The sequence below is a fragment of the Delphinus delphis genome, chromosome 13, assembly GCF_949987515.2.
Source record: "Delphinus delphis chromosome 13, mDelDel1.2, whole genome shotgun sequence".
In the NCBI taxonomy this organism is placed as follows: Eukaryota; Metazoa; Chordata; class Mammalia; order Artiodactyla; family Delphinidae; genus Delphinus; species Delphinus delphis.
In genome coordinates, this window is record NC_082695.1 from 28,985,509 (window position 1) to 29,011,072 (window position 25,564).

At 44.7% G+C, this 25,564-nt stretch overlaps 1 protein-coding gene across 3 annotated transcripts in view; it reads left to right on the forward strand.

Moving 5' to 3' along the window:
• PIEZO2 (piezo type mechanosensitive ion channel component 2) overlaps window positions 1-25,564 on the forward strand; it is a 334,394-nt gene that overhangs the window by 283,108 nt on the left and 25,722 nt on the right. For 2 of the 3 annotated variants that reach the window (XM_060028656.1, XM_060028657.1), the window contains 7 exons: window positions 1,290-1,396; window positions 6,264-6,378; window positions 11,483-11,542; window positions 15,323-15,489; window positions 16,447-16,613; window positions 22,906-23,226; window positions 23,899-24,157. In XM_060028656.1, coding sequence (XP_059884639.1) covers window positions 1,290-1,396; window positions 6,264-6,378; window positions 11,483-11,542; window positions 15,323-15,489; window positions 16,447-16,613; window positions 22,906-23,226; window positions 23,899-24,157 — 1,196 coding nt within the window. Of the gene's footprint in view, window positions 1-1,289; window positions 1,397-2,629; window positions 2,729-6,263; window positions 6,379-11,482; window positions 11,543-15,322; window positions 15,490-16,446; window positions 16,614-20,343; window positions 20,512-22,905; window positions 23,227-23,898; window positions 24,158-25,564 lie in introns of all 3 variants that reach the window. The other variant, XM_060028655.1, reaches the window with a different exon arrangement.

Consider the following 25,564-nt stretch of genomic DNA (forward strand, 5'->3'; position numbering starts at 1 on the left):
TTAGGCCCAGTCCTCTGGGCCTGGTTCTTTCTTCAAAATAAAAATAACAAATTACAGTGCTTCTGTTCAAGGATATAAGGCCCAATTCATGCACACTGCATCTTCACGATGGAGCCTTCAGATTTGTCTGAAATCTGGGCAAAATTATTCACTGTTGTGTTTAGTGATATTCAAGCAACTAATTTTCAACAAGCCAAGGTTCCCCATGACCTTACAACGGAGAAGTCCAAAAGATAAATAAAGACATCACGTGATGTCATCCAAAAGACACCTCAGCATTTGAAAACACAAATGTAACTTGAAAATATGAATATGTTTTCCTGCAATGATGGTACAGTTCTTGTAGCATCAGAAATGCACATGCTGGGTCTCTTTTCTCTGATACAGTAATGATCAAATTGATAAAGATTCCATTCTCAAACTTCTTTAACTCTCTGAACATTTCAGCTCTCTCTGCTCCCGTGCTTAAGACAGCAGTATGTCCCGGTAGGGACAATGTCAGGCAAGGCAAGGACGATCCATACTGTTTGTGCTTTGGGTCTTATGGTCGGCACAGTTCTCCTCAAATTTCAGTAAGTGACTGAGGGCTCCTGGTTGACCAGAAGCCTCACAGCGCTAAACTGTGTGGACCATGTCTGCCGGACCTCCATCTGTCCCATTCTAGGCGTAGAAACAGCCAGAGTGTGGTGGTGGTGCTCTTTTTTTGATGTTACCTGCCCATTTGCTCCTCATGACAATGTGTGATTTTTTAAAAAAACTCTTTCAAATGTCTTGCCATCTGTGTTACGGCCCCATGTCTGCACAGTATAAAGTGAAGGAGAAGGCTGGTGACACTGATTCTTGCTCCTGAATCATCCTGATTAGCTTTGCTACAGCAGTTTGGACCCATTCAGACAACAGCAAAGCCTCTGCTTCACTTTGGCCTTGCCTAAAGGCCCCAAAGTGCTGAATTGTGACACGATGATAGTTTTCAGTCCTTTGGCCATCTTGGTAACCAAGGCGGTTGCCGCAGAGCTGATCTGGTGCATCTGTGTAAAATTTGCTATGAAAAAGGAAGAAAACGCCAGATGAATGCAGCTGTGGCCAGGTCTCCTCGGAGGCCTGGACGAGGCCTGGTGCTCTGCAGACCACATAGCACCCCCTCATCTCCTGTTTCCTCCACCCCACCAACGTCTCTTGCTGTGGTCCTTTGAAGGACAATTTGTGTGTCTTTGGGGGCATTTCATTCATACGCCCCCAGTTATCTCATATCTCTTCCAAGAAATAAGTAAATATTTTGTTTTGCTTAGTGGTCAGGAGTGGAGATTACTATTTGTTTGAAACGGACAGTGAAGAGGAGGAAGAGGAAGAATTAAAAAAGGAGGATGAAGAGCCTCCACGAAGGTCAGCTTTCCAGGTAATTACGGGGATGAGGGAATCACGGTCTTTGCTAGTTGAAGAGTTTTTCTTTTTGACAGACCTTGATTGCAGGCCTAGATTTCTTCTGCCATGTTCATATGTTGTAGCTCCCAGAAGCGTCCGATTTACATCTGAAACAGTGTGTCCCATCCTGCTGCTTGCTGTCAGCGTTGCCATCATTACCGCAAGAGTTCCTGCGGGAGCACTGGTCAGCCAGGGCTTCGTTCATTTGCATAAAAAATTCTGATGCTCTATCAAAACTAAGGCTTCCTTGGGTGAACTTTCCTTTGCTGGCATTGCTTTGTGTTGTTTGAGTGGACTTCTAGTTCCATAGGTGAAATAGTTGACCATGAAAATAAAATCCCTGCTTTGTTGTGAAAATAAACGGTCATTTCAGTGTTACTTCAAATTTTGAAAATCAGTTCCGTTTGTATTGCTAAAGATTTTAGAATGTATTAAAATCATGAAAACCTCCAGCCCAGTTTTGACGTTCTCAGCTTAACTGCCTTTCTTTTTCAGAACCTGCGGTATCATTCTTGGCGATAGGACTCACCAGCCTAGTATCGTGTATCCAGTGAATGTCTAGTGCTTGTTAAAGTTAGTAGAGTTACCTATGGGATGAAAACTTGGTATAGATTTCTGTTACAAAGGAGCGTATACAGGACTCTTCTTTCCCATTTGTTAGACTACAGGGCACACAGAAGGACGTCCATCCAGGCTCATGATGTGTCCATGAGAAGGCCATTGTCAGCTTGCTGGCCAGGTCTTCCCAAGCTGGCAGGTTATCTCCACCCCTGTCTTCCCAGTGAAATTGAAGAACTAAATTATTCACCGGGACACCTTGCTTTGAGGCTTTGTCACCGGCCCCATTGCCTCCTGTGTGTGTTTCTTGATGACAGTGTCTATATGCATGTCTGTAGCTGGCTTATCGAATACTAATAACTTGACTTGTTTATTTTTATATCAACGAGTTTTCTTCTAACCATCACTCATCATGCAGCAGAGGAGAGAACATGACCATCTTCACCATTTTTACAGATTACATGAACGATAGGCTATTTTCTTTATTCCTAACCTACAAGCAGGGTATATTTGATTCCACATTCAGTGATGAGCACGTTTTAACTTAGTCGATGTAATTATAGAGACAAACTCATACCAATGTCATATATTAAATGATCAGTTTTTGGTTTTTTTCTACTAATTACTCTTGCTTTGTCCTTCTTTGTAGAGAGCTATTGGGAAGTTTGCGTCAGCCATTTTAGCCTTGCCAAAGTCTGTCATTAAACTTCCCAAAACTATTCTTCAGTATTTAATCAGAGCTGCAAAGGTATTTGATGTTTTACTGATGTGTGGTGTGTGGCCCTCCGCTCTGTAGACCTTTAGACGAGCAGATCCTGTTGCTCCACATCTGTGTTTTCCCTGTTCTATACATCGTATGATGAAGGAATTAGAAGAATTTAAAATATTAGGCAAACTTTTCCAAAAACTGTTCTGAGAAGACAAATTTCTTATTATGCGTTTTTCGGTGGACATCAGAGCCGATTAAAAAAAATAGAAAGAGAAAATGCAGATACAGATCTAATTTCTCCCCTTCTCGTAGTTTCGCCTAAGTCACATCTCGTGTTAAAAGGTCACATCTGGTTGCATGCATCAGGTATGATGTGTCAAAGTATGATCATTTTTCTCAGAAAGCTGGTAAAATTAGGAATCAGTAATAAAAGACTCATTTTGCTCCATCTCCTTTCTGGCTCCCTTTTAAGCCTCCATCTTCCTAAACTGGACTCTTCTGGCATCTTCCGCCCTGCGTTCAGCATCTCTCTTCACTGGGCTGAGCTGCCGTGGAGGTCTACGCAGCCGCCACACTCTATGTCGTCAGGGATGCTGCTGTTACAGTTATTTGTTAATTCACCCACTGCACAACAGAAAGTATCCGGCTACCTGTGCTGTGGTCACTAAGTTACTGGAAATCATAAACAATGAATCGCTATTCTTGTACTTTATAGAAAGCCATTTCTCCTGCCTTAATCTGGAGTAAGCACTTGAACTAATAAAATGTTCCTCCCGGGTTTAGATAGCGAGGGAGACCTTTGCTTCTCGCCTTTCACCTGGGGGTCTTATTTAAGTGCAGGTTATTTAGATTCAGCAGGTCCAGTGGGACCTGAAATTCTATGTTTTTCTCAAGCTCCCAGGTGAAGTGTAAATGCTGGTTTGCCTTGAGTAGCAGGGTCTCGACCTCTGGGCTCCTTCCCTTTTTAAAATGCCAGGATTCTGACTTTTAGTTTAATATTCCCTGTTGCCACTTCCCTGGGTTTCTTTTCCTCTCCCCTTTTACGACGGCACTATGAGTCTCTCCATTCATATTTAAGAATTTATATGGAAGACTGCAATGTGATTATTCCCCATCTTACTGTAAAAAAAAAAAAAATTTCGTTACTGGCAACAAAAAGAAAGGTCTGGATCACAACTGAATTAAAGAACATTTTAGAAAACAACTAATTTCAGTTAAAGATCTACACTTCCATAAAGTTCTCTCCTGTTTCAAACATTAAATGTATTTTGCATAAGAAGTTTTCAGTCAAAGGAATCCCATTTCCCTAACGTTTACAGTGCAATCACTTAGGGTAGAGTCTGAGGTGAAGTTGGGCCAGTGGCAGTAGCAGTTGGAGAAGCCGGACGTCATTTATGCACACTTTCATGTGTTTTTCTCCTTAGGATTAGTGTGCGTGTGTCTGTTCTCCAGAGACACCATGACAGTGGGTGATAGTTACCTCTGTGACTTCAGAACTGAGATGTTTCAGAACGAAACTTAGTGTCTCAACTCTGTAAGAATTGGGATGTTTCCTCTTCCTCCTTCATTATCAACTTCTTCCTGAAACAGTTGGCCTGATCCTCTGTCCGATGTTCCTGGAACTGTAAAATATTTGTATTTCCAAACATCGACATAGAGAGCATTTACCTACAGATGAGGACTTGTCATAATAGTCTCTCCGTCCCTCCTTTCCCCTTACTGGCATGATCCAAACTCTCATCTCAATGAGAAAGCACCAACAGGATCAATCATTTAAGGACCACATGTAGCACCAGGAATGCCTTTCCAATAAGGCAACATCTGAGTGGCCCGAGCCCTTTCTACGAGATTCCTTCAGTTCTGTCCTGAACCCACCCTGCTCTCTCCTTCCCACCCTCCCTCCCAGAGGCTTCATTTTTCTTCAGAGCAAAAGACTTGTGCACCTAATACATTCACAAATCCTGAATCACTTTCTTATTTTCTACTTTGGCATTCTTGCTTTATCTAAAACCAGTATCATAATAACACTTTTTTTAAGGAAATGTCACCATATGTATCTGTTAAGCCTGAAAATTTCTCGAGTTTAGCATTTCAGAGTTTTTTTTTAAATCAATATTTTGCCGAAGCAAGCTTGCCTGTTAAAATCCTAAACCTCAGAGCTACTCTTAATAGAATTCCCAATTAACACGCTCAATAAACATCGACCGTGAATTCCTTTTTTTGGTGCTTCTCCTTCAAATTCCAGTTCTTCTCACTTTCCAAAATATGTTTTTGGCATAAAATAGGAGAATTTTTGGCCTCCTGTGTTTCTTATTCAGACACTGTACAGATCTTACATGTGTGTGAATTGCCCGTAAGATTCAGATTTCTACCTGTGAAGAAAAAGGAAATGTTCTGTCTTAGTAACCCATGACCTTTACATTTCCATGTATGGAAAAGTTGAATCCCTCTTTAGTTTTACAATGCCAGTGGTTTGCTTACACTCTGTTTTTCAAAGATTTCAGAAATCTGAAAATAATATAGCATAAAATGAAAGTGTCTGGGTTTTCAAGCGCCCCCAGGAAACACTCCTTTAACTTTATCTTCCTAATAGAAAACCCAGCTTCCCTGAGACCAGGTGTGTGTGGGTGCACGCAGAGCATGCTGCTCGGCTTCGAGGCTGTGGATGGCTGACTTTGCGTGTCAGGGGTTTCTTTCTGTTCCTTCTGCATGACTTGGGATACGGTTGCTGGGCGGGCTGTTCACAATTGCTCTGTTACGGTTATTGGTTGTACTGTATTAATGCAACTGTTTTTAGCTATTGAACGACAATGACAAAAGGCAACCAGAGGCACCCCAGTTTTCCTTCTGTACCATTCTGGAATAACCCCTTAACCTTCATATCACATTATTTTTCCTCTCCAAATACGAATCAATCTACAAAGCCCTTTCTCAAGTTGCTGGTAATAGCTGTTATTCACAAGAGAGAGTATTGGGAATTCCCTGGTGGTCCAGTGGTTAGGGCTCCGTGCTTCCACTGCAGGGGACACAGGTTCGATCCCTGGTTGGGGAACTAAGATCCTGCAAGCCGAGGGGCACGGCCAAAAAGAAAAAAAAACAGAAAAAAAGAAGAGAGAGTATCAAACATGCGAAAGTATTTTCCCAAAGTAAATGAACAAAAGATGTTTGGGGTTTAACTCAAAGTTTATTTGTGCCGGGAGAAAACGAATGACACCTAGCCAGGCTTCCAGCTTGTTCCTAGCGTGTATAATGCAATAGGATCAGGAACTAAGTATCACAGATGGTGGTGGGATGTGGGGATGTGGGAGAAATGGTGGTTTGTAGACCCAAAGTATTTCATGATTGTCTGATACCGAACAAAATATATGCCTACAACATCTGTTTTCACATTTTATTTCATGATAATGGAAATAGCACAGGTCAGCTCAGTGTATTGAGGGATATGTGAAAGAGAAGTTTACTTTGTGTTCAGAGAAAGAAAAGATTCTGAAGGTCAGGAAGCTTGGTATTGGTCCCTTTTCTTTTAATTCAGCTTATTAAAAATCCAGAAAATAATGGCGTTTTCTCCCTTCAGTTTGTTTATCAAGCCTGGATTACTGACCCTAAAACAGCACTCCGACAGAGGCGCAAAGAGAAAAAAAGATCTGCAAGAGAAGAACAGAAAAGAAGGAGAAAAGGATCTGGGGACGGTAAGTGATGAATGCGGCAGCACCCCTGCTTCTGTGACCTTGAACACAAATGAGGAACCGCAAAAGACAAGCTTGGGAGGAATGAAATTCTTGACTTCTAAAGAGTGCAAAGAGTTTTACCTACCCTTAATTACTCAGGTCTTGGAATAAAGTAAAACATGAATTTAAGTTAAGGTGCATTTTATAAAGTGAGAAGAGAGAGAGAAGCAAAATAAACCTAAAGAAAGTAGAAGGAAAATAATAATTTTTAGGTGGATATTAAGTTATAGAAAAGAAATATAAGATACAACCTGATTATTAAGTGAAAAGCTGTTCTTGGAAAAAACTAATGATAAAGATGAACCTATGGAAATTTGATCAAGAAAAAAAGGGAAAGCACAATTAAAGTGTAGTCAGGAGCCAAAATGGAACATAGCCACCAGTGCCATATTCAACATTATACTGATTCATTTGAAAACATATGATAGGCACACATCTCTAAGGGGGAAAAGAATTCCAAACGACAGTAAGCAAAGTTAAAGAGCCAGTGGGGCAATCAGGAAAAAGATTTTCATTATATATCAGACTAAAGACTAGTGTTCCAGATATATTAAGAACTTATAAAAATCAGTAAAAGAAAAATTCAACCCAATGAATGAACAGATGTGAAAAACAATTCGAGATCAGAAAATAGAAATGGCCAAAAGGAGCTCAATTTCAGTAGTAGTACAAGAAACACAAACTAAATATTTTTGACATACTGTTTTTTTAACCTATTGGATTGGCAAGAACCTAAACATTTGATAGTATCGCTGTTTGGAGCTAGTGGGAGCCTACGTATTTGTGGTGTTCTAAAGCAGCATATCCACTTTGAAGAGCAGGTGTCAGCATCCATGAAAATTTTAAATGTGTGTCTCCTACCAGAGATCTGTCCCACCTCCAGGTGTACGGCTGAACTTGAATCAATATTTGCACATGAGCACAAGCACACGTGTCTAAGAATATTCATCAAACATTATTTATAACTAACAAAAATTTGGAAACATCCTGAATGCCCACATAAAGAAGAAGAATCAAGTAAATTATGTTACCAATGTATTATGGCAAACGACTTAGTAATTTAAAAAATGATATGGGCTACTTTGAACTGACTTGGAGAACAATTCCTGACATATTGTTAAATGAAAAGCATTATGCTGCAAACTGGCATGCACATTATGAAACCATTTATGAAACAAAGGAAACCAGAGTGCCTCCAGACAATGTTTTGCATTTTTAATGGGTACATATAGTCGTGTATAAATGCCAGAGGAAAATCAGGAAGAATACTTAGCAAGTTAATTACAGTGGTGACCTCTGGCAGAGGGTGGGGAGAGACTGAGATTAAGGGGTAGGATTCAAGGGACCTTTAGCCTTGTTATATTTTAGTTCTTTACAAAGAAAATGTATATATAGATTCTTTGTGAAATTTAAAATGTATTCAAAAAAGAAAAGAAAAGGAAAACATAATTTCTAATGGAACCCTAATTGCAAAGCCGTTCTCCTTTTTGACCGCTCTGGTCGCTGCTACCTCCCGGTAGCTTTTATTTTAGTTTAGTTTATTGGTTTAAAAAAGGCAAAATTAAGACACAGGCAATGTAGCAAGTCAAGCAATAAAGAAGTGGATGCGGGCTTCCCTGGTGGCTCAGCGGTTGGGAGTCCGCCTGCCAATGCAGGGGACACGGGTTTGAGCCCTGGTCTAGGAGAATCCCACATGCCACGGAGCGACTGGGCCTGTGCGCCACAGCTACTGAGCCTGCGCTCTAGAGCCCGCGAGCCACAACTACTGAGCCCACGTGCTGCAACTACTGAACCCACGTGCCTGGAGCCCGTGCTCCACAGCAGGAGAGGCCACCGCAATGAGAAGCCCGCACGGCGCGACGGAGAGTGGCCCCTGCTTGCCGCAACTATAGAGAAGCCCGCGCGCAGCAACGAAGACCCAACACAGCCAAAAATAAATAAATTAATTAATTAATTAAAAAAAAAAAAAAGAAGTGGATGCACAGTCTGGCCTTGAAAGCTACCCTGAGGCACCAAAGCCTTGCATTGGTTGTGCTCTCTTCCGCCCCTTTCCTGGGAGGTACAGGCAGTGTTTCCTTTGTTTCAAAAATGAGTCCATGCCGTCCAAATTCTCCTGTACGTTCATCAGCAATGTATCATGAACACTTCTCCAATTAAGTATTTATAAAACTATATCATCCTTTTTTGATAGCTGCAAACTATTCTATAATATGGATATGCATAATTTATCCAACTCTTCCATCACTAATGGACATAAGGTTTGCTTCCAGATTTTGCCACAATTAAGAATGCTGTCATAGATATCCTTGCACAGAAGTTCACATGTAGTCGTGTGTGTGTGTATTTAAATGCATGGCAAAAAGTCAGGAAGAACACACACTTTCCACAAAATAGATGATCGAAAGTGGAATTTCTGGGTTAAAGTGGGTGCTTTTTTACTTTAATAAATATCTTCCCAAAAGGTTTTAGAAATTTACACTCCTATGTATAAGGTGCAGGAGTGTCTATTCCCCTGTAGCCTTATCCCATAGGCTATTATTACTCTATTTATTGTGTGTCTTTCTCAAGGATGACAAACAGCTTTTATTTTCATTTGAATTTTCCTAACTAATGAGATTGAACATTTCCTATTTCATATTTTCTTGGTATTTTTTACTTTCAAATCTGAGATTTAAAATTTTTATCATGTTCCATACTGTCATTCTGTTGGGTTGTTTGTCTTTATTAATTTAGGAAATATTTATATGTTAGGGATATTATCCTTTTTTAAGTGTTACAAGTATCTTTTTTCCAATCCAATGCTTATCTTTTGATTTAGTTTACGGTATATGTTTTCTAAGCAATGTTTAATTTTTTTGTGATGTCAAATAGGTCCGAATTTCTTTTTGCAATTTCTATGTTTTCATCTTGTTTAAGGAAGTCTTCCCCCCGCAATTTTATGCAAATGTTTTCTTATATTTCCTCTTAATTTTATTTACCTTTTAAATTTTTTATTATTCTGTGAAGTAGAGGTCTATTATGCTAAACCTGTTCGGTAATGTCTTCCTTTTTCCATTGAAGTTAAATGCTCCTTTTCTCAATATTAAGCTCCCATTTGTGGTACGGCTCTTAGGTACGTTTCTGGACTCTGTATTCCGATCCACTATCCTACTGTCTAGATCTGAGCCACTGTCCTATATTTTTGAGTCCAGTAGCTAGAGTTAGTTTTAATATTTAGTGTTGCAAACTTCCCTCACGATGCTCCTTTTTTCAAAATTGTATTTGCTATTCTCAGACATTTGTTCTTCCAAAATTATTGGGCCAGTTCTAAAAAATCTTTAGTCATCTTGTTAATATCTCATTAGTCTGTATCATGACGATTATTTCATGCATAGATGCACCATCGTTTACCTACAAATCTAGGACAGCAATAATTCAAAGCTATTGGGACAGAAATAAATGTTTATTTCTTTAATAAATATTTATTCAGCACCTTCTTGATACAAGGGATCATCCCTTCTTCGTCGGCAGATGAAACAAGTAGCATCTGTCCTTCCAGAGTGCCAGCTGCCTTTGTGCTTTCTGTGCAATAACTCACTCGCCCCTCACTCCCTGCCCTACACTTGGGGATGTGAGGTCCCAAAGAGTGAAGGAACCTGCCCTGGTTACAGCCAGCCAGTGAGTGGTGGGTCTGGAGTTCATAGCAGGCGTCCTGGCTCCAGACCCCTCCACCTTAACCAGTAGGGAACACAAATATAGGGGAAAAAATCCCTGCTGACATAGAAACTGCAAGGTTTCATTTAAAAAATAAGCATACATAGAATAGTGTGGGACCAGGACAAAAGGTGACTTATGACCCAGTGTGCAAAGGAATACAGTTCTTCGTGCAAAAGATAGTCTTTGAGCAGAGCCTGGCAGAAGAAAGCAAGTTCGTGTATGAAAACTAAAGAGCAGGTCAGCTTAGCTACTAAAGACGGGATGTGAAACAGAGCAGCAGAAAAGAGCACAGTAGAAAATAAATTTGGGAAGATTAACTGGAGTCAGGTTGTGAATCGTGTTTAATAGAGTTACCAGATAAAATACATGGACCCCGGTTCTAGCTGAATTTTTTAGAAAAACAACAAATAATCTTTAAGCTTCAGTATAATTTGGACATATTGCATGGGATTTACTTACACTAAAAAATGATGTGTGGGGGCTTCCCTGGTGGCGCAGTGGTTGAGAGTCCGCCTGCCGATGCAGGGGGACACGGGTCCGGGAGGATCCCACATGCCGCGGAGCAGCTAGGCCCGTGAGCCATGGCCGCTAAGCCTGCGCGTCCGGAGCCTGTGCTCCGCAACGGGAGAGGCCACAACAGTGAGAGGCCCACGTACCGCAAAAAAAAAAAGGAAAAAAACGATGTGTTATTTATCTTAAATTCAAATTTAACCGGGTGTCCTATATTCTCATTTGCTATATCTGACAACCTCAGCCTTAAAAGAAGAGGCTAAGAAATGAAATGAAACTGTGACGTCATTTTAAGGGTGACCCACTAAAATTTATAACATTACCCCAAGGTGTTCAAAATTACAACTTCACAGTGTGTAACAGGAGCCAGCACACTTTTTCTGTAAAGGGCCGGATGGTAAATATTGTAAGCTTTGCAGGCTGTAAACTCCTGCTGCAACTCAACCCTGCCATCTTGGGATGAGAGCAGCCTTGGACGGTATGTCCACAAATGGGTGTAGCTGTGTTCCAGTAAAATTTGAATTTCATGCAATTTTCATATGCACAAAATATTATTGTTCTTCAGACTTTTTTCAACGATTAAAAATAGTTGAACTCACAGGCCATTTAACAACAGGAAGCAGGAAAGATTTGGCCAGAGGACTGTAGTTTACCCACCCCCAGTTCCATGATTCTCATTCTGGAGTGGAGTGAAGAGAATCTGAAAGCTCAGAATTCTTATGACTTTTCCCCAGGAGCTCTTCAAATCGGCAGAATGTCCTAGATTTCATTATAAAATTCCTTTGAATCCAGAAGAGTAGTGTTGGCATTAACTTACCCTAAAAGGATGTAACCCGTGTTTCTCGAACAATCTTGTCAGGTCCTGTGGAGTGGGAAGACCGGGAGGATGAACCGATCAAGAAGAAGTCTGATGGACCAGGTAACAAAAGAAAGGCTCCCATCGGCGGAGGGTGAGATTGGAATTTGTTTCTTGCCCAGATAGTACGTAATGGAAGGCTGCCTGAAAACAATGAATTAAATCCTGTTGCTGGACTGTGACTTAATAATCAGTGTCCCTTGAAATCTCATCTCTAGTGAAATTGCAAAGGGACTCCAGAAAGTAGACCTGACCTTTACACTGTGGAATGAAATGTTGGATTAGAGTCGGCCTGTAAATTCCTTTATCCAAGCACCTATGAAACGGAGTTTGGAGAGCAACTTGTACATGTCCCAGGGAAGCCATCAGAGTAGAGGCACAAAAAATATTGGCAATTAATTTAAAGTACATGGAAAAGGAGTGAAGTGAGAAGTAAGTAACTGCGGAACTGAGCGGGCCTCCAGGCTTGGGCCAACCTTCTCGTCTTAGGGAAGAAAACCAAACCCCACTGCGTTTCCTCAGGACTCCACACAGTGGGGGACAGAACCGGTGTGTTCTAACTCCTAGCCCGGTCACGGTGCCGTTTGGGCTTCACGGAGTCCACGATCGGGAGGAAGATTTCTCCATCAGTAAAAAAAAGAGGAGAAACAGAAGCCTCCAAATGCAGTGAACCCAGATGCCTCTTGGCTCCACAGACGCTGCTTCGTCTCTCATGGGGCCGGCATTCCTGTAAGCATCACTTAGCAGCAGGCAAGGTTTTCAGGCTCTTTTGCTCTGGACACAAATACATCCAAGGATGCCATCTGCTGACACAAAATGAGGCTTCCTGAATGCTCTCCAAGCCCTCGGAGGCACAATCCTTGAACCTGGCCTCCACATCCAGGTAACCGGCTCATGTGTCTGTGGGACCACATACCCCTTTATTGCTGCAAAGCTTTATCACGCTTTGCACAGCGCAGCTCCTTTGCCAGGCACTTTTCCATGAGCTTTACACGCATCGACTTGTTCAACCCCCTCAAAACCCTCTTCCCCATTTAACCAAGAAGAAACTGAGGCAGAGAAAAATTAGCCAACTTCTCCAAATCTACACAGCCACTTGGGTAGAGTTGAGATTTGGATCCAAGGACTCAGAATCCAGAGTCTGTGCTCTTAACAACTATGCCCTCCGGCCTCTATGGTTAAAAAATAAACAAGAATAAGAATCCTAATTTCCCATGTGAGTCTATGATCACCCCAGCGGGTAAAGTGCACGTTATGTTACACAGGGCTCCAACATAGTCAGGAACACCATAAGCAAAACCGCAAAATAATTAGGCTTATCTTCACAGCTTCTAACAAAATAATTGTGAATATATGACAAAAAATAGGTCATCAAAATATTAAGATGCTGCTAAAGTTTGTCAAGTTTAGTCCTTCAGCCCCCAGGGGTCGAACTTGCCTTTGATGTCTACACGAAGAGGCTGTGGGCAGTCAGGATCTGCCAGGTGGGGCTCTCTCGGCTGGTTCCTCTGGGCCTGCTTGACCCGGAGGCTCAAGGCCCCTTCTCACTACATGGTTCCCCCAGCTCCTTTCCCAGAGTCCCAGCTGGCAGCTCCAAGGTTCCTGTGACCTCAGTAGGTAGCACCGTCTACCGCTTCCTTGTGTCTCCCTGACCCACCTGGACCATGTGCGGAGCCCACACTCTAGCTAAGCTTCCCTTGGATGGATTTCCTTTGAAAAGAGCAAAATTTCACCTGAGAGAAGTTCTGCCTTTCTCCTAGGCCACCCAAATGCACAAATAATTTTTTTCCATGACAAAGTCAAACTCTGGTTCATGTTTCAGTCTCTAAAGTAGAGAGAGGACAGTGACCAGGGATGGGCCATACACCTGGGCTAGAGGTTGCAAGACTCTACCACTTCTGGGCTAAATCCCACCTGCCACCTGTTCTTCTGTGGCTTGTTAGGTAAGAATGACTTTTACCATGTTTCATGGCTGGAAAAAAAATCAAAAGAAGAAAGAGTATTTAATGACATATGAAAACTATGGGATTCAAGTGTCAGTGTCCGTCATTAAAGTTTGGTAACCCAGGCTTGCCCATTGATAAACGATCCATCCACTGTCTACAGCTGCTTTCACACCACCACAGCCGAGATGACCAGAGACGGCAAGGCTGCAAAGCTGGAAATGTGTACTGTACGGCCCCATCCAGAAAATGACCCCCCCGCACAGAAAAGCTTATGTCAGTGAATTTTGTCTTTTTCTACCTGCTGTATTAGTGACCTTAAACTACAACCATTCCAAACTATCATCATTAATCATAAATTCATTACGATCTTACGATGACACTTGAATCTGATTTCCTTTTTCTGGTGAGAGGAAGAGTGAAGGATACAGGTTGTTTTTCTTATTGAGAGTGTTGGTGGTGGTGCTTTGATTTTTTCTAACAATAAGGCAATTCTTAATTCATTGTCCTGTTCACTAAGTATTCCCTTTATTGCAGTCAGTGTTTGAGATAGCTAATAAAACTAATTTTTTAAAAAGCCAAAGTAAAAATATGTACACATGGATGGCGATTTGGTGATGTGTCTTGAAGCGTTCCTTGTATACCAGTTGAAAAAGCACTGATTTACGGGAAGCAATGCGTAAGACAGACAGTTAATATGGGATCTTCCCTCTTTTATTTTGATTCTGACCTAAAATAAGTTATGTCACAGCCGTGACCCAGAGCTCACATTGAATTCCGGGGGTGCCGGAGAGGCATGACATCAGGGACACGGTGGGACCCCAAGTGGAGCTTGTCACACGCGGCCTCCCAGGCGGGTCCCCAGTCACAGCTGAGATGAGAAAGGCAGCCCAGGGTCATCGGGAATCTCAGGGCTCCTGTGTTTTGGAGAGGACTGACCCCCACCCACAACCCCCGGGGAAAATTTTGTAGTTAGCACAGCTTGATGTCATTAAATACATATGGACAAGATAAGTCAGTGGTTTAGATAGACTCTTAGTGTGTGGACTGAATTCCCTACAAAATACCTTTGAGGTGGTTTAACTGCAATCCAGCTGCAGTGAGAAGCATCAGAGTCTTCTGAACCAACAGAATTGTTTCCCACGACAATTGTTACTTAAGAAAAGAAAAAACATACAGGAAAAGTGTTAAAGGACCCAGTTACCTGGATAGATACAGACTGTTTCTGTCCCTGCATCAGTAACAAATATCTTTGAGGACAATCTCTACTTTTAATCAAACCTGTTAACTGCATACAGACCTATTCTGACTGATGCTTTGACCCAAGGTTAAAAACTCTATCCGCGGGCTTCCCTGGTGGCGCAGTGGTTGAGAATCTGCCTGCTAATGCAGGGTACATGGGTTCGAGCCCAGGTCTGGGAGGATCCCACATGCCGCGGAGCAACTAGGCCCGTGAGCCACAACTACTGACCCTGCGCGTCTGGAGCCTGTGCTCTGCAACGAGAGGCCGCGATAGTGAAAGGCCCACGCACCACGATGAAGAGTGGCCCCCGTTTGCCACAACTAGAGAAAGCCCTCACACAGAAACGAAGACCCAACACAGCGAAAATAAATAAATTAATTAATAAACTCCTACCCCCAACATCTTCAAAAAAAAAAAAACACATTAAGTCCCTGGAATTTATTAAAAAGAACTCTATCCGCGTTTGGTTTTGGTGCTTCCGCAGCAGGTGTGGAAAGGTCCGCCCACGACTTCCTAGCCTGCGGTCCCCACGACGCCCCTGTCACTCCATGTTGGGGACGAGGGCAAAACCAGGGCTGCCTTTGGTAAAATACCACACACAGCACCGCGGCTGAGGGCACGACGTCCCTTTAAATCGTGTTCTCTTCTTCCTCCTAGATAATATCATCAAGAGGATATTTAATATTCTGAAGTTCACCTGGGTCCTGTTTCTGGCGACCGTGGACAGTTTCACAACGTGGTTGAACTCCATCTCCAGGGAGCACATCGACATCTCCACCGTCCTGAGGATCGAGAGGTGCATGCTGACCAGAGAGATTAAAAAGGTAGCACTACTGGCATGGTTCTGAAAGTCAGTATACGGAGCCCCAAGTAAGATCAGACGAAACCCGTTCTCTCTAGACAGCTTTACATAACCCCTTTGCTTTCTTGTATATTTAAGTCTGTTCCACGCTCAGAATGAAAATAATCAGACGCCACACACACACTCACACAGTCCCGGGATCTCGGCCAGTAGGTCCTTTCTGTCCCCTCCCATCACCACCGTTCGCAGCTGCACAGGCTCTGTCGTGTCTCATACAGGGGCATGTTGTATAGTCTGGCAGGTTTGATGTGAAACTTCTCATAGGGAAAATTAGGATATATGCAGAGCCACAAAATACAGCCACAGATGGTTTACAGATTACATTTGAAAAGAATAGTTCATTGCTGGAAAAGTTACTCTGACTTAGCAAAATTATCTACCTATAAGAAGGGATTTCTTTTCCAATATTTTCATTTTAGTTTTGGAGATGTAAGTGACATATAACATATTAATTTCAGGTTTACAACATAATAATTTGGTATTTGTATATATTGTGAAATGATCACCACAGAAAGTCTAGTTAGCATCCATCACCACACCTTGTTATCAATTTTTTTCTTGTGATGAGGACTTTGAAGATCTGTTCTCTTAGTAACTTTCCAATATGCAATACAGTATTGTTAACTATAGTCCCCATGCTGTACACTGCATCCCCAGGATTGATTTCTTTTATAACAGAAAGTTTGTACATTTGACCATCTTCATCCATAAATGAGAACGGGTTTCTGTGCAGCATGACCCAGTCACATCGGGCACCATTAATTCAATGAGTTAATGTCGATCCCCAGCTTGACTAGCTTGGCTTTTCATCCTATTCAAGGTGTGCATGATGGTGGAGGGTTGTCCGTATTGAGCAGTGCCGGGCAGCTGCACAGGCCAGTGCTTCGTGAGGACCGTGACAATGTCTCCTTCTCTGCAGGGCAATGTCCCAACCCGGGAGAGCATCCACATGTACTATCAGAACCACATCATGAACCTTTCCAGAGAGTCGGGACTGGACACCATCGATGACCGTCCTGGCGCCACCGCAGGTATACAGACAGCCCATAGGATGGACAGCTTAGATTCCCACGACAGCATCTCCAGGTACGTCACGTGCTCCACGATGGTGTTGCTTTTGACAAAGGTAACAGAGGTGAGAAATGATGGGTGAGGTGCAGATTAATCAGAATCATGCAGGGTGCCCAGCCATTCCGGGCTGCCTCTGTGGCCACAGCCAAGCAGAGCATTGCCTGTCCCTGGACCGGGCAGATAGAAGCAGGAATCAATAATAATTATTAGCAGGAGCTGTATGATTCACAGCCACAGGACTGGGATTTCCAAGCTGGAGTCAAGTCAGATGGACGAGCCTTCCACATCACAAAATGACGAATTGTATCAAGAGCTGCCTCTTTAATGCCTTTAAAATGCTGCTCCAGAAAGAATCTTCTGTTCTAGAATCTTCTACTATCTATTGCCATCCTTGATCTTTTTCCTTTCAGAAACGTTACTTTATGGTTCGTAATTTTAGAAATTTGAGAAGTGGTTCTGTCTGCCCCCATCTTCATCATTGTGTGGTCACAGCCCGACTTCACACAGGCACCTGCGCTGACCCTTCACCTGGGGCTGCACTAAACACTGTGCATGGGTGTCTTCACTTTATCCTTAAAAGACCCTTCGAGATGTACTGTTATCATCCCCATTTGACAGAGACATGAGCCTCTTCTGAAATTTCATGAGGCTATAGACTATTTCCCAAAGGGGGAAACCACACATCATTACAAATTTTTTATGTAGAACTTCAGGGGTTTCACGGGCCTCCGGAATATGATATGTGAGCCTGGCTTAAGAATAGTGGTTCCAGAACCGAACTCTGAACCAAATGAATCAAAGCGAAAATTAGGAAGTGAACTGAAAGTCAGTTGTTCATAAAATAAACATGCATGATTCGTTATTCCTGAAAGTTACTTATCAGTAACTTTCAGCTGTGTAACCACTGAGACTATGGTCAATGAAGAAAGTAGCTAAGTACTGTAAATCACAACTTTAGGAGGTTGAAGAAGAAAAAGAAAATAAAGACTGGCCAAAATAAAATCAAGTAACTGCCTTTAAATCTGGTCCAAGATGACAAACAAAGCTGAACCCATAGTCAAAAACTGTGAGGCAGGAGATTTTTAAATCCATCGATTGCTTTTTAACAGAGACTGTCGAGTATCCCAAACATTTTTAAATGGTCAATCCGTCAATACACTTACTAGTAGAAAGCTAATACCCTCAAAATTACTTTTTAATGTTCTTTTACTCTTTATTTGTAACCTAAAGAAAAGGGAGACACAGTAGGTTCATTATGTCATTAGTAACTGAGTGAACATATCTGCCCTTTCCTTAAAGGCTGAGCAGAGCTTCCAGTTTCTTTGTTGAGGAAACTTGCAAATCATGTGTCTGCATTAGAGTCCACAGGAAGCCTTGCCGATTGCTGGGGAGGCAGTGACCTTCTCTGGGAGGGACTCCCAGCATGGAAGCTTGCTCTCCGACACCTGTGCCCTGCGGCAGGGTAGCGTCAACCCCGGCGGGGACATGGGGACACACACGCTCCATGGGGCCTGGCCCCTTTCCGAGGACCCAGCCTGCGTGGAGCCTTCCTACTCACCCCATCTCAGCCACTTTTCCCTCTGGCAGACAGTAGAGGGGGTCAGGGTGGGAACCTGACAAAGGAGTTTGTATTCCCTTTGACTTATTGGAATCGTCCCGATTTCCTTCAAATCCAGTTGGAAAAGAGCGCTTTTTAAAAAAAAATGGTTGTTTTATGAAATCGGATATCCTCTACCTTCCCAGAAAATAAATTAGTTTAAGTTCCTTCAGGAAACGGTGACATTCTAAGGAACATTCCTAGATAGGACCAGAGTGGTTAGCATTTGAAGTGTGTGCTGTGTGCCCCTGGGGCATCTTGATGAAGACATCGTCCGATTAGATTTGTCATCTGTTATTGTGAAGCTTCTCGTCTTCCCTTTCCCTTTTAAAACTGTCCTGGCTTGGATGACAAATTGGTCCACTGCAAATAACCCAATAGTCTGGGGTTGTGTGGGGTCCGAAAGTGGGCTGATGTGACAGTACAACTCACCTAAGAATTAACAAAGTTAATAGGACTTTGGAGTCAGAGCAATGATACCCGTGCAGAAAATCGAGCAGGTGAGGGCGCACAGCATCTTTCTGCTGCAAACTCCCAAAAGGCCATGGGCTCCACCTCTGAAAATAGGAAATGACACAGAAGCTCACAGATCCAGTTCCATCATCTCATAAATGATGAAACCGACCCCGAAGAGGGGAAGCGCTTTATCTAAAACCCAGCAGGCAGCCAGTGTCGGTCGGTGTGGAGACCCAGGCCCAGGCCCACTGTGCTCGTCCACTGCGTTCCTAGTTCATCTCCCCATCATCTCCTCTTTTTGTCCAGGACGGGCTGACATCTAAAGGAGTCAATGTCATTTTTTTAAAATCCTTATTAGAGACTGTTTGGTTGCCTGCGTGTTCCCCCCTCTCATCGCCCAGCCCCCGTGTTGGCCACATGGCTGTAACGTGCAGTCAGGGTGCCCCCTCCAGAGCACTTGGGGCTTGGTGGGGGAGCTGTAACTCCAGGAACCTGAAACCCTTTGATGGTTCCAAGAGAACCTCGAATTCCCTACTCCCACAGGGGACCCCAGAGGTAGCTCCACTGTCCTGAATGGCTTCCGTTTCTGCCCCATGGTCACTGACTGTGGGCGTCTGACTGCAGCCGGCACACAGCAGGTCCCCTAGTGCAGCCACATGTGACATTTATTCAGGAAATCAGCCGTCCAGTATCACAAGGGTCAGCCGGGTCACTCGTACTCAAGCTGAAGATTAGTGCCCCAGGAGCCTCTGTGTCAGGCACTTTGGGGGGTGTGTCCCTCTCTGGGGTTAAACTCTGCATATGAACTGCAGTCACACCTCTGTCTGAGCTCTGTTGGCTGCATCTCCAGTACTGTGATCACCCAGTAGCAGCTCAGCCCTAACTCTGCCGCCCTTCCTCCCTGATTGTCAGGTGACAGGAGCTGAGGATTTCAGCCAATGGGCTCCCGCCCTCATGACATCCGCCAACACCTAAAACGTGATCTGAAGAAAACCATTCATTAGGCTCAATGAACAGTTAACAGACAAAATGGCCCTGCCACTGCTGGATTTCCTTTGTTGTTGCCTTTTACCATTTTGTTTCATTTTTTTGATGTTGGTTTATATCCAGTTGCATATCAAACCAGCATCTCTTCTCCAAGCCATCTAGTTTGGTTCAACTGAATATTACTCAGAAAATGGGATGGAAAATTCAGTTTGTTGTGGTCAGTCCTGAGCTTCCCTCTTTCCCTTTGGAGACTGTGTTTAAAAAAAAATGACATTTTTATATAAAACTTACATGAGCAGATATTTCTGTGTAACCAGTTCGGCTACAAAATGCTCTCAATGAACTCAGAATTGGGTGGGGGGCTGTGAATAAAACATGTTTCCTTTCATCAAAAAAAAACTCAGTTGTAAAACTATGAATTCTGCTCTGTGAGAGAAAGGTCGGGACTTGTCTTTATTCTAGTTCCCTGTCCCACCCAGAGAGTGACATTTCCTCAAGTATCAGCTGTTATATTCTTTTCAGCCCAGTACTGCTGTGTTTTATCTTCCCTTTTCTGTCCCGGAGGCCCCGCTGCGATGGTCGCTGTCCGTGGTGCTGGAGTGGCGCGTGGTTTGCTGCATGGCGGTGTCTGGGTCGCTGACCGTGTGTGACTCATGTTCCAGTGCTGTTTTAACACTGTGTCTCTGTGACTGTTTGCGCTGCTAGCTGCTACACGGAAGCAACCATGCTGTTCTCAAGGCAGTCCACCCTTGATGATTTAGATGGACCAGAAACTGTTCCTAAAACAAGTGAGCGCGCTCGGCCCGGGCTCCGTAAAATGCTCAGCATGGATGTGTCCTCTTCGTCAGCTGAGAGCGCCAGCTTAGCCTCCAGGTGCTCACACGTGCATGCGTTGTCCGTAACCGTCTCACCTCCCCCCTGGGTCATTGCACAAAGGAGTTCTTGTGACCTGTGTGTTTTTGTTAATTTTTATTTTAAGAATGTGCATGACTAACCAAAGCATAACCACTGCCCTTCCTGGGATACAACTGGTCGTTCCCAGGACAGCATTCTATTAAACTAACTGCTCTTTGGTTTTTGTCTGTTAGGAGTTTCTTAAAAATCCTACTATAAACATTGTCCTTCATTTTGTAAGTATTTCACACTTTTTATTTCCAAAGGAACAAGCATGTTGTTTCCTCCTTGGTTGAGGGCTCAGGTAGGTGGTCCTCACAGGGAGAAATGGGTCAGGAAGGGCAGGAAACTTTTTCTCACGATTTCATCCAAAGATCCATGAAGTAGGGAAAAAAAAATCCCCAAATCCCATATGTAGTCACATTTGGTTGATACAGGATGAATCTGTCCACGTTTTATATGCATAATTAACATAAAAGTCAGGATATATTTTACCACTGGTTTTTTAAAAAGAATATTATTGTGCAGTAGAATAGATCACCTTTGTAGACCTTAACTTGTTTGGTTTGGAAACGATTACTTTGGGCTTAAGTTTTCTCATTAAATCCTATGATAAAACAATAATCATTTAGAAATGAAATTACTTGCGTAAAAGCCAAAAGCTTTTTTGAATTGCCTTTGAAAAGTCAGCAGGAGCACAGAAGCATGAGCGGCACTGTGCTTATCCCGACACCAAACAACCTACCCAGATAACCCAATCCAAAACTGATGTCAGCGTTGGCAAATCAGGGGGATGTTAAGTCCTTGTTGCCGGCAGCTCTGTATCTCAGTTCAGAGCTGCAGGAGGCTGGCGCCTGGTGTTTCTGGGAATGCCATGGCCATTTGAGATGTCTTCTGGCTGGCACACGCTATGCCATTCCACTCTGTTGATTCCTGAATGTACCAGGATTTGCTGAATCCCTTTGGGGCCAGACCTCATTTAAAACCACAGACAGCGTGCCTGTGGTCGTTTACGGTCCCACTGGAAGTTAGACCTGGCGTGGGGCTGGCTCCAGTGGTCTGAAAACTCAAGGGGGTGATCAGTCAGTTTCACGGCCATGTCTAATCAAGGTGAGTCTTAGCCAAAGGCTGGCTGGCTTGGTGTTCCGACAGCCTTCTAACTGATGTGCACGCTTAGAACCAAAGCCCTGGGGACGCTGAAGACCCCTGAGTTAGGATCAAGAGCTCATACAAATGTGGTTCTCAGTCTCAGGGCTCAGCCAGTCGCATTCATTCATTCACTCATATGTGTGCTCCAGCGTCCGTGACAAGGAGAATGCGTACAGCCTGCGCACTTGAGCATCCCAGTGTTTATGTCCCCAGCTGCGCACACGTGCCCTTCAGATAGCAGCACCTTCTCAGAGTCTAACAGATTATCGCTCTACACCCAGCAGGCTCTGCATCTCTAGATGACTTTGCCCCCTCCCCTTCAGGGCTGGGTGTGTCGAGGTAGACAGTATAGAAAGCACGCTTTGAATTTCACGGCTCTCTGCTGTATTTCATTTCCAGCTTTTCCCGCACGGACCTGGCAGGGAAAGTTAGAAGGACAGGAGGGATGCAAAAGAGAAGAAAAGGAAGCAAAAGTAGAGTGAAGATAATGGCAGAGGAGCTCATGAAAAAGGAAGCTGGAAGGGGAGCTGGTAGCGGAAAGTCGTTGGGACGAGAGAGAGCAGGAGGGCAGCCCGAGCTGGGGACTCAGCCCTGGGGAGAGACCCTCAGGGCAGAGAGTGGTGGGTGGGGCTTCCACGTGCCAGGCGGTGGGGAGCCAGGGATGGGGAGGTGGTGAGCATTCAGTCAGATGTAAGAGGCACCAGTGAGAAAAGGCAAAGGATGGAAACACAGGGAGAAGCAAGCATGCAGGAAGTGTGCCGTGTGTTATAAAGCATGCCATTGTCTTGCCAACGGTCCATCATTCCTGTCCTCCCCTTATGGATCTGGGTTCCACTGAGAGTAGAGTGTATCTTGGCTAAGACCTGCGGACCCAGCCAGCTGAGGCTTCTCGTTTCCGTGAGCACCTTTCTTTAAAATCCATACACTGGGAGGTGAGCTGTGCTCACTGTGTCTTGATTGGAAATAAACACCAGGCCCGTTGGCTGGGAAGCTTGATGGGATTGAAAACCTCTGCTCAGGAGGCTTTAGCGCCCTGGGAGCCGCAGCCCAGCCCAGCATCTCTGCGGACCAGACAGATTATCCAGATGGAGCAAAGCCAATGGAACACGGGGGAGCGAGGGGGCGTTTCTCCCCACGTGCCTGGATGCGTGGCTGTGGGTGCCCTCGGGAGGGCGGGGAGTGGGATGCTGAGACCAGGCGGTGCCCGTCCCTGTGTCCCGACAGTGAGCCCACGCAGTGCACGATGCTGTACTCGCGCCAGGGGACCACAGAGACCATAGAGGAGGTGGAGGCCGAACAGGATGAGGAGGTGCCTGAGGACACCCAGTCCCCGCAGGACCCCATGCAGGACGGCGAAGTGGAGGCCCCGCCATCCTACAGCAAGGCCGTCAGCTTGGAGCGCCTGTCTTTTGACTCCCGGGACGACTCGGGGGGCCAGACCCACATGGCGGTCAGCCCCGACGACAGCCGCTCAGACCGCCTGGAGGCCAGCATCCTGCCACCCCTGACCCATGAGCTGACGGCCAGCGAGCTCCTGCTGAACAAGTAAGAGCCTCGGCCACAGCGAAGGCCACAGCCGGGAGTGTCCCTTAGTGCCCGCTGGGCTGCTGGGCGCAGAGACCCACGTGCAAAACGTCCACTCGGACGTTTAGAGGCAACGTGCTGCTTTCAGTACTTCCTGCACCGCAAGTAGGAGCCAACTTGGTGCTTCTACCACTGAATCGTACAACCAGCAAAGCGTCTGTAACAGACATGAGTGCTCACGTCTCTCATTTATTGATTGATTGATTGATTGATTGATTGCTGCATTGGGTCTTCATTGCTCCATGTGGGCTTTCTCTAGCTGCGGCGAGTGGGGGCCACTCTTCTTGGCGGTGCACGGGCTTCTCATTGTGGTGGCTTCTCTTGTTGCAGAGCACAGGCTCTAGGCGTGTGGGCTTCAGTAGTTGTGGCTCACGAGCTTAGTTGCTCCGCGGCATGTGGGATCCTCCCGGACCAGGGCTCGGACCCGTGTCCCCTGCATTGGCAGGCGGATTCTTAACCACTGCGCCACCAGGGAAGCGTCTCACGTCTCTTTCTGTAGCACGATATGAGGTTGACGCCACAAGACACCTGGGGACCCGGGAAGCAGGGAGGGACACCAGGGTCACACCAAGAGGAAATCAGTCATCTGGGGGAATTAAGCCCCACGTAGCGTCACGCTGCTTATTCTAACAGGATGTTCCATGACGATGAGCTGGAAGAGTCGGAGAAGTTCTACGTGGGGCAGCCCCGCTTCCTGCTGCTGTTCTACGCCATGTACAACACGCTGGTGGCCCGCTCGGAGATGGTGTGCTACTTCGTCATCATCCTCAACCACATGGTCTCTGCCTCCGTGATCACACTCGTGCTGCCCATCCTGATCTTCCTCTGGGCCATGCTGTCCGTCCCCCGGCCCAGCAGACGCTTCTGGATGATGGCCGTCGTCTACACAGAGGTAGGCCTCGGGCGGAACTGGCCTGCCCGTCACGGGGCGTCACTCTGGGTGGGCCTGCCCGGCTCCAGACAATTTCACAGAAACAGTCAGTGAGACTGATGTTCTTAGGTGGACACATGATTATAACCAGCAGTTGCCTGGTGCCGGTAATTATATTTATCTTTGCACATTTCACACCTCACACCGCATACGGGCTAATATCATTCCATCTAACAGATAAGGAAGTAGCCTCAGTGAGATTAAATAATTGCCCCGAAGTTACCCAACTAGCGAGTTGGGGGGGAGGCCTTTGAGGTCTGGTGTCTGCCCTGTGGTTTCAGCCACCAGGACGGTAAGTGAGAGGCAGACACAAGCGCGGCCCAGGGGCCGGTGCACAGTCAGTGATGGACATTGGGTCAGACAGTACAGTGAGCACCTTGAACAGTCTGACGCAGCATGCGTTTCTCCCATTTTTAAACCTAAAGGCAATTTCCACACATCAAAACACAGAGTCACATACCCACCTCCTTAAAAGTCTGAATAACAGAAAAGGAGAATTGCCACCCTGTTTTCATCACCCGTGAGGGGACAAGAGGCACTCTGCCCAAATATATGAACCTGCCTTTCTGCCCTGCCCTGTTGTGTACGTAGCAGTTCACAGATTCCCATGGCAACCGTAAAACTGGGAGTAGAAGGGAGGCTCTTACGGACATTGCTCCTCGGGCCGTCACGGTTCTTTGTCATCTTAGATTTGTGAAGAAGCCCCATCTTCTTACCTGGCTCAGAAGGAAAGTTTTCACTAACAGTGGAGCTGTAATTGCTTCTTCAAGGATAGTACTCATCATGGGGTAGAGTTAGAGTCTAGAAATTTGATAGGTTTACAAGTAATTCAACAGCAAAATTCAAACAAAGTTATGTATTAAATCATCTCCAAAGTATTCATTTTAAAGTATTGCTATCGTGCATCTTATTTCCATAATAAAAATAAAAGGTGTGAAGCCAAATACGTACCCATGACTTTAATTAGTCTGTCTAAATAATGGCTCTTAAATATTCCTTCCATTGCATAACTTGGTGATCGGGGCATAAGTGACTCCCTGTTTGGGGCCTGGAGATTCTCCCCAGCGCCTCTGCAGGAGGAGCTTCTTACCTGACTTGAGGTAAGGGCAGGTTCTAGGAATGTGGAGAAGGGAGAAAGAGCCGCTGGTGCACAGCTTTCGTCTTGAAATGAGATCTTCCCGATTCAAAGTGGGGCTCTCCATTTTCTCTGTCACACTGAGGCGTTGTTGACGTTAATTCCCTCCACAACCCAGACTTTGGGCCACAGCTGGGGGCTATGCTGGGCAAGAGGAAACAACAGAAAGTTTTAAAAAAATGGTCGTTCCTGTTTCTCAGTGGTTGCAGGTTCCTGTAGTGAACTGATGAGTG